At 44.5% G+C, this 15,148-nt stretch overlaps 1 protein-coding gene across 1 annotated transcript in view; it reads left to right on the plus strand.

Annotated features, from left to right (window-relative positions):
• The first annotated feature begins 521 nt into the window (after window positions 1-521).
• The window catches only part of RCL1 (RNA terminal phosphate cyclase like 1), a 34,490-nt gene continuing 19,863 nt past the window's right edge, over window positions 522-15,148 (plus strand). Inside the window, exons 1-6 of the mRNA XM_064140405.1 lie at window positions 522-810; window positions 3,208-3,279; window positions 5,182-5,357; window positions 11,550-11,624; window positions 12,921-13,045; window positions 14,607-14,732. Coding sequence (XP_063996475.1) covers window positions 663-810; window positions 3,208-3,279; window positions 5,182-5,357; window positions 11,550-11,624; window positions 12,921-13,045; window positions 14,607-14,732 — 722 coding nt within the window. The 5' untranslated portion in view covers window positions 522-662. The remainder of the gene's footprint in view (window positions 811-3,207; window positions 3,280-5,181; window positions 5,358-11,549; window positions 11,625-12,920; window positions 13,046-14,606; window positions 14,733-15,148) is intronic.

The following is a 15,148-nucleotide window of genomic DNA, read 5'->3' on the forward strand; positions in this document are numbered from 1 at the left end:
TAGACCTAGGCTCCTCCCATTTAAGAACTATGCTATTCTAGTTAACGCATTTTTTCCCCTGTAGCTTTGCAACTAACACTGCCACACCTCTTCTGGAATCCACATTTCTCTTGAAGACTGAAAGCTTCGCTCCGTCTCTTCTTTAAGGATTTCTGGGCTCTGCCACTACGATTGAGCAAAAAGGCTGGCCAGAAGACTGGAAATCATACCCGTTCCTCTACTTAGCCTTTCCCTTGAGGCAGCAGAGGACAAATGATCGACAAGGCCCGCTGGACGGTACGTGCTCCCAGGTCCTAACCCACCCCGGCGCAGGCACCGCCCTTCATGCCGAGCTGTAACCTTCCCAGCGCCGCTCCACCGAGAGTTCGCCCCGTCCGAGCGAAAGGGTCTGGAAAAGCTGCCCAGGCGCGTTTAAAACAAGCGCAACAGAAGCCAACAAGAGCTGAAACCGTCATAAACCTCAGCTAAGAGCCCGCAGCTAGGGAAGGCTGCAGCGAAGGCAGAGGCGCTCACTGCCGCTCCACGCACCCCTGCGAGGGCGGCAAAGCCGAGGCGCCGCCGGGCAGCAGCGCACCCCAACGGAAACTGCCGCCCCGCCCCCTGCACTCTGACCGCGCTGCCGCTGCGCTTCCTGTTCCTGACCGCGTGGGCGCGGCGGCAGCATGGCGGGCGGGGCGGCGGGCGAGGCGCAGTGCCTGGGCTACACCGGGTGCAACTTCCTGCGGCAGCGCCTGGTCCTCTCCACGCTCAGCGGCCGGCCGCTGAAAATCCACAAGATCCGCCCCAAGGAGGAGGACCCTGGCCTCCGCGGTGAGCGGGGGACACCGGCAGCCGCAGAAGGAAGAGGGAAGGGGTCGGGAGGGTGGCGGAGCTACGGCCACGGCTTGATGCCGGGCAGGGGCAGCTTTGACACCGCCTCGGCAGCTTCTGCAAGGGAATGGGAGCTCAGGGGGTTCTAGCTACATGCCAGTGCCTTACTGTGGAAGAGCTGTCCTCTGCCTATCCCGCTTACCCGACGCGGGAGGCGAGTTGGCTGGGGCTGGCACACGTGGGTGGCGAGGCTCTGGAAGGAGAAGGCGTGGGAGCAGCGCGGGGAGGTGGAAGAGGCCAGGGCAAGGAGGATGTCACTGGAGTTGTTTTGGAGGCAGCCATGTGCGGTGGAGAGACCCCGTATCGACAGTTGTGCGACTTTTCGCGGGGCTCCGCAGCCGTGCTGCTGTGATGTTGCAGCGCGGGCCCCCGTGGGCCGGTCCGAAACGCGGCGCACGGAGCGGCGGGAGCGCGATGTGGCGGGCAGGGATGCCGAGCGCGGGTCTCACCCGCTGGCCGGTGTGCCTGTGGGTGGGCAGCCACCGGGCTGGCGGCGCCTCTGGCAGCGGCTCTCCGGGCAGCAGCTGTAGCACCTGCTGGCACTCTGGCCGCCGTTTTCTGCCGCCTGCCCGCGTCTCTGTGTGGAAGCCCAAGCGCCCATAGTTTAATGGGTCATGTTTCATCGTTTGGGTGGGTTTGAGTGTTTTTGTTTGGCTTTGATTTGTTGTGGTTGTTTTGTTTTGTTTTCTCTTTATCTGAGTTTCGCCAAACAGTGCTAACGGTGAAAGACATGAAATCCATTTACGTCTTATTTCTGAGGGCTTTCAACGCTGTGGACTTACTTGAGGAAAACATTGCTTAAAGGAGTACCCTCTTTACTCCCCTAAATAGGACCTTTGGCATGTTGAATTGAATTAAGAGGGCAAAAGTGTAGAAACTGAGAAAGAGACGTTGTCGTGGCGTTGTTTTTGTTGAACAAAGCGTGAAGTTCGGAACCAGCATAGATGCTGGTTAGCCTCTTAAGGAGGCTTTATACCCTGAAGTTCCCTTTTGAATCCGTCAGAACATTCTCGTGTACTGGACGTTTACTCTGACCCTAAGTATTTGTTGTTGTCGTGAGAAGTTTGGTGGTGGTGGAATTTGTAGGTTTTGCTATGTCTTTAATAAAAGGTGTTTTAATTGCCTTTTTAAAGTATGGGTTAAAATGTAAACTGTGTCAAATGTTAATAACAGTTGTGGTGACGATTTCACATGCAGTTCTCTGCTTTCCATGACTGTACCATTTGCAAGGAAAACTGCTTTACAGGTTTGGTCTCCAAAAGGTAAGTGTACATTTGCAAAGATTCCCTCTTGGGCTGGAAGAGGTCCCCATGCTGTAATCTAAAGTTTTAGTTTTAGAAATTATCTGAACAAAGAGCAGAATCTGCACCATGTGACTGAAGTAAAATTAAGGAACTGTAATTTTCTGCCAGTAGTTCTGTAGTTTAAACACCTGTTGCATCCTGGAAGCTTATATAGAAAAGTCTGCTGTTTGAGAAGTAACACAGAGTTATTGCTAGGGGAGTCTGCAACCTAACAACTGGTATGCAGGTGGTGTGGGTCCTTAAAAACGCCTGGGTTTTGAGCTCTGTGTATGTTCATATATGTTCTTTGATGCTGGTCTGTACCACCTTGGGATACCTGAATACTAACGTATCGTATTCCTTTTTTTTTCCCCCTTAAATATGTCTGAGTGAGAATCCACACAAATAGGAATTAGGTCCACACAAACTGCTGCAGTGTACACAGTAAGCAATAAAAAAAGTGATGGGGAGACTTGTGGGGTTTTTTCCTAAGCCTTATTGTGCCAGCGACAGGTTTGGAAATGAAAAAAATTCAAATCTGCAGAAATTTGAAAGCCTGGGGATAGGTAACTGTGTCTCTGGAAGGAACAGCTCTGCAGCAGTACTTTGCACCTGAATGTCTCCTTCTAAATGAAGACTTTTACAGATAATAACAGGAAGCTGTTATTACCTTGATATGCCTAAACACTCAGGGTCCTGTTTGATAGGATTTGTATGTTGTGCTTCATACTGAGCAAAGTATAAGTTGTTGAAGATATTATTACCCTGTGCTTAAGTAATCTATCAGGACACTGTGGTCAGAAGTGCCATGTGCAGAGGAGAGGACTGTGGCCATTCCAGTGGTCGTATCCTGGAGGCTCAAATTAGCATCTCTGGTTTTACACTGACTTGCCTTTTTCTTGTACGGCACAACTATACGAACTGAAAAATGAGGGTAGGCTTGCTGTTCTAAGAGGCAGAAAAGGGAAAATGTGCAAGTGTGGTGTTGAAGTTGATTTTTTCCAGGAAAGAATTTAAGGTACTTTTAAAGTTCTATCTTTGTTCTCCTCCCTAGATTTTGAAGCAAGTTTTATTCGCCTGATTGACAAAGTGACCAATGGCTCTCGGATTGAAATTAACCAAACAGGTGAGATTGTTTTCTCTTCTTCTGCTTTGGTGTTCTGGGCTGTCTCTCTTGCTGCAGTGAAATTGGAGTTTTGGCTTGGCAGATGTAGTTGTTCGGGTCAATCAGAGAAAATCAGAAATAACCAAGTTGAGAACTTGTATAGTGACTGAATGCAAGAAAATTGGTGCTCCATCATAATGCAGATGGTTAAGGAAACTTGAATAATTAAAATTAGGGGTTTTTTTTGTATGCAGTATTTCAGAGAGGCTAAGGGCCTGCTGAACTGGCGTGGAATGTTGTAGAAGGCAAGGTTTACATTCTAAAAAGACAGACTTCTGAGCAAGACTGTTTGCCTAGTTGTGCTCAGAAAAGGCATTGATTTGAGTGAGAAGCATCCTACATAACTATGTTATCTGGTTCGTGTAATTTTTTCTTCTATTATGGATTTTAAGGATTATAGTTGGTCAGTATAGCAGATGAGCTGCCACCAGGTGTGCTGAGATGTTATCTGCTAGGTCTGGTGAAGATTTAGCTGCTGTGGAGGGCAGTATTTGCTTGTGTCATCATTTTGGGGATTGCTAAGAGATCTTCTATTTTTGGGTGTCATGGAGGCAGAGAATTAATATGGCCGAGTCAGGAATTATAAAAATAGAATTAATTTATTTTCCTGAACCCCACCCCCCCCAAAAAAAAACCAACCCACAACTATATACAAAATTAGTTCAGGTTTATTTACATAAATACTCAGTTTACTCAATTCAATTGGGAATTCTTCAAAGGATGTTATGGGCAAATTTAGAGATTTAGGAAGTCAGGAAATGGAAAAGGCTAAGCTACAAACACAGCTTGAGCCCACTATCAGTCAGGCTGAGCAGAGAATCTGAGGGAAATACAGGCTTTACTTGCAGAGTTGAGATAGAAAATAGGATATGATCTCTTGATGGATTCCTCTGTGGCTGGGCTGCCTTCCGATGCTCAAGCAGTATCCAATAGTGGATCCAAATGGCAGAAGTCCAAGGCGTGTGGAAAAGCTGCCAAACTCAGAAGTGTCTTGAGACACGACTTCCACAAGGCAGAGATCTGTGGAAGCGATGCTGCCTCAGCAGTGGCAGGGGAGAGCCAAACTGCTAGGGTCTCCCCAGTTCGGAGTAGCCAGGAAATTGGCTGCAATATGATCTGAGAGTAGCTGGATCCGGGTGCTGCCAGAAGTTCTCTCAAATGAACCCCAAGACTCGCCAAGCTTTCAAATTTGCACAGAATAGTGCAAAAGTGGGGAAGAACTGTCCAAAAGCAGGGGCAGTGCAAAGCCGAGAGCTGTGCAAAAGCAGAGGCAGTCCAAAACGGGAACTCGGTCACGGCAGAAGCTCTCTCAAGATGGGGACTTGTACTGTTGAGAGCTCTGTCAAGGTGGGAACTCTTTCAAGGTAGAAACATTGCACAATTTTCCCTTGCTCTATTCTTTTCTCGACAAAGTGTCTAGACTGGGTACAAAAACCCAGCCAACCACTAGCCCAATTTCAGTGTGGGCTTACACATGGGTCAGTACTCATGTGGAAAAGGCACTTTTTGCTGTTCTCCCTTCAAGCCTGGGGCAGGGGGGGGAAAAGCAGTTTTCCTGCCTTTTTCAACTCCCCATTCAAACCCTCAGTGGGGGCAAGGAGGGGTGGGAGAAGGAAGGAATTTGGAGTGCTCTAGAACATTGGGGCGAAGGGGAAAGTAGAGGAAATGATGGGCAAGACAGATTCTCATGTATTGGCCCATCTATTAACCGCAGACTTAGAAATAACATGTTGGAAGTGCTACCATAAATTCTTCTGTCTCCTGTTTATTTATTTGCTGGTATTCATTGTTGCAATCTCTGTAGTAGTGGCCATTGTGCTGACAGTGGTCTCATTTGGTTTGCTTCTCTGGCATCTTCCCTAGGTACCACTTTATATTACCAGCCTGGCCTTCTGTATGGAGGCTCCTTGGAACATGACTGCAGCCCCAGTCGTAGTATTGGCTACTATTTGGAAGGTCTGCTCTGCCTGGCACCTTTCATGAAACATCCACTGAAGATTGTCTTGAGGGGAGTAACAAATGATCAAGTAGATCCTTCGGTAAGTAATCAAAATTAAATAGAGTAGGAGTTTGCCCTTAGTAAAAAAAGATTAGAAAAAGTGTGTTAAATGTGTTGTTTTTTTGTAATCCTTCACATCCAGAAGTATACAGGATTTCTGCATCTGCCAGCAAGCTCTCTGAATCAAGCATCTGTTAAACTGTTCCCTTTCTGCATCCCACTCCAGACTGCAGTTTGTAGCCATAGAATCAACCAGGTTGGAAGAGACCTCCAAGATCATCCAATCCAACCTAGCACCCAGCCCTAGCCAGTCAACTAGACCATGGCACTAAATGCCTCATCCTGTCTTTTCTTGAACACCTCCAGGGACTCCACCACCTCCCTGGGCAGCCCATTCCAATGCCAATCATTACTCCTTCTGTGAAGAACTTTCTCCTAGCATCCAACCTATACCTCCCCCAGCACAACTTGAGACTGTGTCCCCTTGTTCTATTGCTGGATGCTTGGGAGAGGAGACCAACCCCCACCTGGCTACAACCTCCTTTCAGATAGTTATAAACAGTAATGAGGTCATCCCTGAGCCTCCTCTTCGCCAGGCTAAACAACCCCAGCTCCCTCAGCCTCTCCTCATAGGGTTTGTGTTCCAGGTCTCTCACCAGCTTTGTTACTCTTCTCTGGACACCTTCCAGCATCTCAACATCTCTTGAATTGAGGAGCCCAGAACTGGACACAGTACTCAAGCTGTGGCCTGACCAGTGCTGAGTACAGGGGCAGAATAACCTCCCTTGTCCTACTGGTCACACTGTTCCTGATGCAGGCCAGGATGCCATTGGCTCTCTTGGCCACCTGGGCACACTGCTGGCTCATCTTCAGCCTACTATCCACCAGTACCCCCAGGTCCCTTTCTTCCTGGCTGCTCTCCAGCCACTCTGTCCCTAGCCTGTAGCACTACTTGGGCTTGTTGTGGCCAAAGTGCAGAACCCTGCACTTGGCCTTGTTCAGTCTTATCCCACTGGCCTCTGCCCACCCATCTAGCCTGTGAAGGTCCCTTTGCAGGGCTCTTCTACCCTCCAACAGATCCACCTTTCGACTTTCAGTTTTCTTAACTGCTTCAATTGTCTTCTCTGAAAATTGCTTTTAAGTATGATGTGAGGCCCTGCCGACGATTTGCTTCTGTTCTCTTAGAAATTAAATTGAATGTTTCTCCTACCATGGTATTAAATCACTGAAGGTAATGGCCAGTGGTTATTCTGCGGTTTTACAACTTTTGTTTTTTATTACAAAGCCTCAAACACCAAACATAATGGCTTGTGGAGAACAGTGTTGCTATTTACCTGTCAAGTGAGGCTGCTTGTTTCCCTCTGAGTAGATTAAGGAAACTTTGTCAGATGAAAACTTAACCAGTTTAAAATTAATGCAAGTACTGTGAAGTGTAATTGCAGAAATTAGAAGAGTCTGTGAGTCTTTCTGGTATTCATGGCTTTTCTTCAGTACTCCTCTTGTAAAAGTAAAAGAGGAGGGATGTTTTGCTAACCTTCCAGTCACTGTGATTAAAGGTACTTAATAGCCATGGTAGATAGTAAGAATCAAAGTCTGTTTTGATTACCTGTCTTGAAACACAGTGGAGAAATTCTGGAAGAATTTGGAAACAACAGTCCAGTTTTACTGTTGCTTTCAAGTAATTTTAGACGCTCACTTAAGTAACTGGGTCTTGATTCTGGAAATTACTCCTTTTCAGGCATCAGCCACGTGAGCCAGTAGAGGTGAAACGATTCTGATTGAAGCGAGTGTAAGAATTTGAGCCAGTTCAGTTTGTACTTGAAGGGGGCTTGCACTACCCAAAGCTCAGGCACAGGATGTTGAAATCCATCAGCTGAATCTCTGTAACATTTTTAAATGCTAAAACATTTTAAATTAATTTGAGTTTTTATTTTTTAATAAGCAGAAGTTGTTTAGAAACTGAGTGAATATTTACTATCTATGCTTGCCCTCAGTAGGAGTACTTACTGTACACCTTCTGGCTTTCCAAGGAGAAGGGAGAAAGGCAAACCAGTGTACATATATTGTGTATGGTTTACAATGGGCAAGTTTTCCCTGATGCTCTTCATGCAAGCTCCTCTCCATCTCAACTTAGGAGATACAATAGACAAGACACATATCATCTGCTTTTGAGAATTTTTATTTGGCTTATTTGTAAAAGCAGTACCATATTTTATAACCATGTCTTTCTTCTGGAGCTAAATGAGCTCTGCAAATGTGTCTTTGCATGAGTGTATTCAGCATCTGCCATCTACAGATAGATGCACAACTTCAGATACATGTGTAAAAAAGTGTATTTGCATATACACAGATAAGATCTTACAGCAACCCCTTTGTGATCTGCTTTCAACCATGCAGTCCTGTGTACTCCAATACCTTGGATGCTTTTTAAAGCTTTCCCTAAAACAGTTCAACTAAATGGCAAAGAGATATTCTGCCTTTTCTCCTGGAGGTATCCTAAGCAGTGTGCCCAGGTGGCCAAGAGAGCCAATGGCATCCTGGCCTGCATCAGGAACAGTGTGGCCAGTAGGACAAGGGAGGTTATTCTTCCCCTGTACTCAGCGCTGGTCAGGCCACACCTTGAGTACTGTGTCCAGTTCTGGGCCCCTCAATTCAAGAGAGATGTTGAGGTGCTGGAAGGTGTCCAGAGAAGGGCGACAAAGCTGGTGAGAGACCTGGAACATAAACCCTATGAGGAGAGGCTGAGGGAGCTGGGGTTGTTTAGCCTGGAGAAGAGGAGGCTCAGGGGTGATCTTATTACTGTCTACAACTACCTGAAGGGAGGTTGTAGCCAGGTGGGGGTTGGTCTCTTCTTCCAGACAACCAGCAACAGAAGAAGGGGACACAGTCTCAAGTTGTGCTGGGGTAGGTCTAGGCTGGATGTTAGGAGGAAGTTCTTCACAGAGAGAGTGATTTGCCATTGGAATGGGCTGCCCAGGGAGGTGGTGGAGGCACCGTCCCTGGAGGTGTTCAAGAAAAGCCTGGATGAGGCACTTAGTGCCATGGTCTAGTTGACTGGGTAGGTCTGGTGGATAGGTTGGACTGGGTGATCTTGGAGGTCTCTTCCAACCTGGTTGATTCTATGATTCTATTCTGAGGTGAGTAGCATGAGTGTGTGTGCATCTAGAGAAATGAGACCTTTCCCTCATGATAGCTATTTACAGGTAGGCCAACCCACTGGGCTTTCTGAAATCTGCTCTCAGCACTGAGGTCTCAACTCTCATCCAGTCATATCTGTTGGATGTGATTGTTGTGAGTTTGAGGTTACTCTTTGCCTGAAAATCTCTTTTTGTCAGGAGGACAAAAGGAAACACAGCAAATCTCCTTCTGTGAGGAGAGTGGAAGTGGTGGAGGGTGAGAGGAGGGGCATTTCTAAAGGTTAGCTTCTGCATCTGAGTTCAGTGAGAGACAGGTCAGGACAAGTTCCTGGTACATAAACAGTATGTTTATGCTAGCATTTTTTTATATGTATTAATAGCCCTTCAGTGGAGTGCAGTGGAAAGCTTTTTGACAGTTGGCACCATTCTGAAGGAGCCACTAAAACCCAGCGTTCACTTGCTTTGAGTGGACCATGGTGATAACAGCTTGTCAGTGATGCATCCTAAATGAGTGATAGAGATACCATTTTACTTGAAGTTGTGGGGAAGAAACATGGCTTTGAAATACCAGCCTGAACTGTTCACTGTCAGTCTGCATTGTTTGTGTTTCCTTGCCTAGCCACTTAGAGAGCCTGACCACAAATAGCTTGTAGAACAGCAATATGGGACTGCTGTATAAAGTTAAGGTGGTTTCAAGTTTCTCTGTTGGGAATATATCCATAGAATGTCTCTGTAAGGTGTCTTTTTGAAGGGAATGGAGGTGGCATGCAAATAATAGTTCCTATTCCCCTTCCTTTCCCCTCCTGTTGTTTTTCTGGCAGGTACATAGTGCTACTGTAACGTGCTTTTTTAATAACTGTTCTTAATGTTTGGGTTTGCAAGGAATGAAGTTTTTTTACAGCTATGCTATGGGACTTGCAATTGGAATTATATTCCTTCTGGCATGAGTCTGACGTGACGTTTTGGCTTGGGAGCAGTGATTTTCAATGCAAATAAAAAATCAGCAGTTATCTGTAATCCCATGAAAACAAGTTTTTCCTACTGACTTTTTTGCCCTTTTTTTTTACTTGCTAAACTGTGATTTTGAGCGTTGTTGCCTGCCCTGAGTGCAAGTCCTTGTCCCCACAGCATAACACTGTATGTATGGCAGGAATAAACGTTCTTCTATGCGGTGTTAATGGCTGTGCAGACCAGCTAGTGCTTGCCCATTTCCTAGGTAGCCATGTGCTGTAGAATCTATGTCTGTTCTTGGAGTTTTGCTCTAGCTAAGGGATTTTACAGGCCACTAAAAGTGACTTCTAAAAAAACCAACATTGCACATTTCTTTAAGGGAAAAAGAGTTATATTTCCACTAGTCCATGGGACTTAGCAAATTGTCATTTGTGGTGAGGTCTGTTCTTGATTGTGTGACACATAAGCTTTGGTACAACTTGGTGTTGTGTTCTCTGCTCTGGAAATCAAATAACTGCCCTTTAAGGGCTGTCAAAAGATGGTTTCATGGCAAGGTATAGGCAAGACGCTAGAAAATATGACTTTAGGTCCCAGTTCTGCTGCCATCTCATGATCTCCACCTCTTCTGCTCGTCTGCCAAATGCAACAGCCTTTTCTTCACCGCATGCTGCTGATCACCTCTCTATTGAGGCTGCAAATTTAGAACTGTGAAAGTCTTTTATTATATGTCTGTCTGGGACCTGATAAGTATCACATCTATCATTTGTCTGAGGACTGGGAAATAGGGTGAATCTCTAAGACTTTTGAAACGGACAAAACAGACTCCAAATTGATCCAACTTTCTAATACTGATATAAAATGCTTTCACCAGAGATAGAGTTCAGTCCAAAGTATTACAGAAGTGGAAATGGAGAAGAAACTTTATTGTTTTTCACTGGTATATTTTATTTCGTAAGAAAGGGGGGAGAAATTTTGTGTAACTTAAATCCAGACCACATCAGCTTGTTGGAACCTCTGCCAGGATGTTATGTGTGGGCATGTTAGTAAAGGTTTCTGCTGTGAACATCAAATGTATGTAATTAATGAGTGCTACCAAAGGGCCTAAATAAGGCAGCCTGGTTGTAAAAAGCTTCCAAAAACAGCCATAGAAAAAAACGAGTCATTGACTTACATAATTTTACTGATACTACCATTAAGAACAACAACAAATGCCTCTCTGTAAGAGAGTAAGTGTGTTGAGCAGCAGGATTTGAAGAACAAGAACTGGGGCACGCACCTGTAATGGGCACTCAGGTAGCTCTTACAGCTGTTTGACTGCTTTGTAGATGAGGTCTATGCTAGTAATTGCACTCTGCAAAGCAGAGAGAATGACACTCCAAAAAGTTGTGTATTCTGGATGAAGGCACAGGAAGGACAATGCTCTGGGTTTTTTTATTGTGTTTTTTTGTCTGCTTCTCAGCTGATATCTACTGCATGCTTGTTTTCTTCACCTGAATTTAGTTTTTTGGTCATGCTGTCCTGGCCCTCTGTCTCCCAAACTGCTTGTCCTGTGCTGCTGCACTGCTAAATCATTTTTGTCACTTTTGGCAATGCTTCTGAAGTTTCAGCAGAGGGAAAAAAAGACAACAGTCACTGTTACGTTAGATCATCAATTAGGAGGAGTAATGGCAATGAAAATTATGCTTAGATCTGAATCTGGTGAGCATCTGGCTCAGAGGGAGTACATGGAAGATGTCTCACCCATTTCAGACTCGTCTTAATATTTGAAGAGATGTTATATAGACGCTTTTGTTTCTCACAAACAGCTGAAAAGGATTTCTTGACAGAGGATAAGGTTCTTCCTGTCAAAGGGTCTGGTCCAAAATGCAAAGGGTCTTGCAGTCATGATTTATTTAACTGTAGAAATTTTTAACAATGACAGAAAAAATCCACTAGCTGGTTTCAGTAAAGTACATTTTTTGAGCTGTGACATAATGTGTTTGTTTAGGAATAGCTGAAGCTCTGTGCTGCATTCCTCTGTCTTCCTGTGGAATACTTGGAGAATTCTTGCCTTTGTTAGACACTTCATAATGCAGTGATTTTAAAATTACTGACTAACGTGACTTCTAATAAAGAGTCTGTTTATTTTAATTCTGTGTTTGTAGGTTGATGTCCTTAAGGCAACATCTCTACCCTTACTTAAGAGGTTTGGAATTGATGGTGAAGGTCTGGAAGTCAAGGTAAAACAACTTGTTCCTTTCTAGCACCTCGAGATGATACTTCTGCACTGCTTCTCAGAACCATATGCTTGCTGCCAGTATCTGTTTCCAGCAGATACATAGTTGTAGCTGTGCACATTCATAAAACTGCCTCTTCTTCATGTCATGCTTTAAATGGCACACCAGCCACACAGTGGTTGAGGATGGGGCAGAAGAGAGATGCAAAGGCTATGGGTAGAGAGGGTAAGGAGAAGGCAGTGACTTTTCTTAGTGTCTTACATCTTAGCAAACTTAAGAAACCTTTTTGTTTTCTTATACCTTTGTAGTCATTTCAGTTTATTTCTCTTTGCACCTGTTTGTCCTGCCCTGATTAAGGCTAGGGAGCTGGATCCATGTTTGGATGATTTGAGGTTTGCTTCCAGTTTGGAAAAGAGGGGGAAAAAAAACTTATCCTCAAAGACTGCACAGGCCAAATAATTCTGGGTGCAGAATGTTTCATGGATTTTGTTTTGTTGTGGGGACTGCTTTGTGGGGTTTTGTTTGTTTGGTTTTTTTGGTTGTTTTTTTTTGTTAAAAAATAAAACTACAGCCTTTAAAAGTTAAGAACAGTCATTCCAAATGTGTGAAAGTTCTTGCTGCACTACTAGTTTCTGCATGCTCTGCCAAGCCACCTCCTGGGTGCCTCCCTCCACCCTGCCTATAACTCAAGACCCTATGTCATCGCTCTGGGACTGTATGCTGTTGTTCCAGTGATGCTTCAGCATACCCAGTCTCCAGCTGTCCATGGCCCTGCCCTAGTCAACCGTGGGCCCCCTGAGATAGACCCACCAACAGGCCCATGTGCCAACCTCATTTTTGTGGATGTTGGCTGGGGTGATGGGCCAGGGTCAGGCTGGCCTGGCCTATTTGTGTGAATAAATTCATTTTAGTCCCTCATATGCCTACTGAATATCAAACACTTCAGCTGTGCAGTACAGATTTGCTTAAAACACCAGTCAGGGTTGCCTTCATGGTAAAGATGCTGGTGGTGTTTGGGGTTTTTTTTGTTTATTTGGGTTTTATTTTGTTTTCAGTTGAGAAATTACACCCTACTGTGCTTGTGAGAGAGGAGGAAAAAACAAACTAATTTTTCCTTACAGGCTTGGTGCAAAATCCATTTTTGCTATCAGGATGCTTCTTTTCATGCCTGTTGTTTACATAATACCCCTACTGATAGCGTTTTATTATTTGTGAAATAAAAGCTAGAGTATTTCAGTTTCTAAGTACATTCCTTGTGCTGTTTATTAACCTACTTCTTTCCCCCACTATTGTTTTTAGATCAACCGGAGAGGAATGCCTCCCAAAGGGGGTGGAGAGATATTGTTTGCTTGCCCAGTGAGAAAGGTCTTGCAGCCCATTCAGTTCACAGACCCTGGCAAAATCAAGCGCATCAGAGGAACTGCGTATCCTTGTCATTTCTTTTGCCTTTAAACTAGTTACCCATAAAGAATTGTCTCCCAGCTTGAAGTTCCAGGAGTATACCCGTGTTGCTTGGAATGTATTCAGGTAATGCAGAGTGACATTACACAGAGGGATCACAACTAGATTTCAGGACCATGTCTCAAAACTGATGTTTTCAGAATGCTGCTGTTCAAAAAACATTGGTGGACAAGTAAGCAAATATTAAACTAAACAGCACTATTTAAAATCTTTTCAAAAAGAAAAAGTTGTTAAAGTACCTTCCACCATGTAATGTGGCAGCGCTAAAAAGGACACACAGTGGGGGAGCTGTGTTACAGCAACCTCTTGTAGTCGTCCAAAACACTGAATGCACCAGCTGTACAGATTGATCAGTTTTCTGATGATTATTTATGAGTTTTGGCCTTATGATCCTAAAACTTTTAGTTTACCTATTCCACAAGAGAATGCAATAGGAATTTGTAGAAAAGGAAGAAAACCTCCCTTCTGCAAGCTGGGAGGTATGAGTGTGTTTCCCTGCGTTCCTATGTGCATGAAGGTGCAGATGTGCGGTTCAATGTGCAGAACATGAGACTCTGTTGTAGTTTGAATGGAATGTGGAACACAATGTGCTTTGTACATTTCAAGATCTGTTATGAATATCACTGAAGCAGCACCCAAGTAAACTGCCTTTGTGCCCTTTTATCTGTTGTGTAATTTGAAGAGGTGGGTTGGGGTGAGCAGGAAGATAGTATATTCTTCTTCCCTGGAACTGTTGCCTTAAGATCCTGAGTGACTCTAGAACTGGTGAACTTGATAGCCTCGCAGCACTACAAAATAGTTGAAGAAAGCAAAGATGATTTTACTTTAAAGCATGTGAATATATTTTTATGTTGTTAAACCATTTGTCTTCAGTCTACTCAATATCTCCCTGATAGTAGATGGATAGCAAGACAAGATTTCTTTCTGTTAATTCAGAGAAGCTTCACCCATCGTCACCTTTGAGTAGTATAAGAAGAGTAGAGCATGCAGGATTTACTCCATCATAAGAAAGCACAAAATGACAGAAGAGCGATTTAAAATTATCAACGAGATTTTTAAGAGAGATGTTTATCTAGCAACAGTAGAGAGAGTCATTGGACACTGGAATGGGCTGCCCAGGGAGGTGGTGGAGTCGCCGTCCCTGGGGCACTTCAAGGCAAGGTTGGACGTGGCACTTGGTGCCATGGTCTAGCCTTGAGCTCTGTGGTGAAGGGTTGGACTTGATGATCTGTGAGGTCGTCTCTTCCAGCCCTGATGATACTGTGATACTGTGTGATACTGTAGGCTGTTCTTGACGTGGTTTGCATACCTCACTTCAAGGTATTATCTGTGGAAAGGCTACAGAACGCACTTAGGCATACGTGCTCCATAAATAAGCAGGTTGGATTAGTGCTCAGGAACAGATGTGTAGGACAAAACTGCATTTTCCAGAGTAATGCATCGGGACCGCTTGGTCACTTTTCATCAATCTCAGTTTTAAATTTCTTTTGCGACCACGATGAATTCCTTAGCTTGGAAACGTAGATACTCTGTCAGAGTGTCACCACAGATGGCAAACAGAATGGTGGAATCTGCAAGAAGCATCCTGAATAAGTTCCTCCCAGACATTTATATCTACACAGATCATATGAAAGGGGTCAGCTCTGGAAAGTAAGTGTCCTGTATTCACAGGGAATAGAAATTTGATTCTGCGTTTGTTCATCTGCTGGAGTATTCTGGTCTTTAATTTCATTGAGTTTTAGACCACGATATTCTATTGTGCTGACTTGAAATAAGTATTCCTCAGAGGGGAAAAGTGGAATGAATCACTAGATATGTTTGTTTTACTCCTGTGTTGAACAAGGAATGTAGTGTATCATTACTGCCACTGAAGGCAACTTGAGCTTTCTTCTCATTGCTCTGAGATGAGATTACAATCTGAAGCACCATCGTGTCTCGTGAAGAACAACATTCAAACTTGACTACGCACCCTGTGATGAAAATGGTAGTATTAAGGAAAGGACAAAACTGGTTTAGAAAGTGTTTGAGCTGTATAGATTGTCTTCCACTTCACCATTATATAAGTA

This window comes from Pogoniulus pusillus, chromosome Z, assembly GCF_015220805.1.
Source record: "Pogoniulus pusillus isolate bPogPus1 chromosome Z, bPogPus1.pri, whole genome shotgun sequence".
In the NCBI taxonomy this organism is placed as follows: Eukaryota; Metazoa; Chordata; class Aves; order Piciformes; family Lybiidae; genus Pogoniulus; species Pogoniulus pusillus.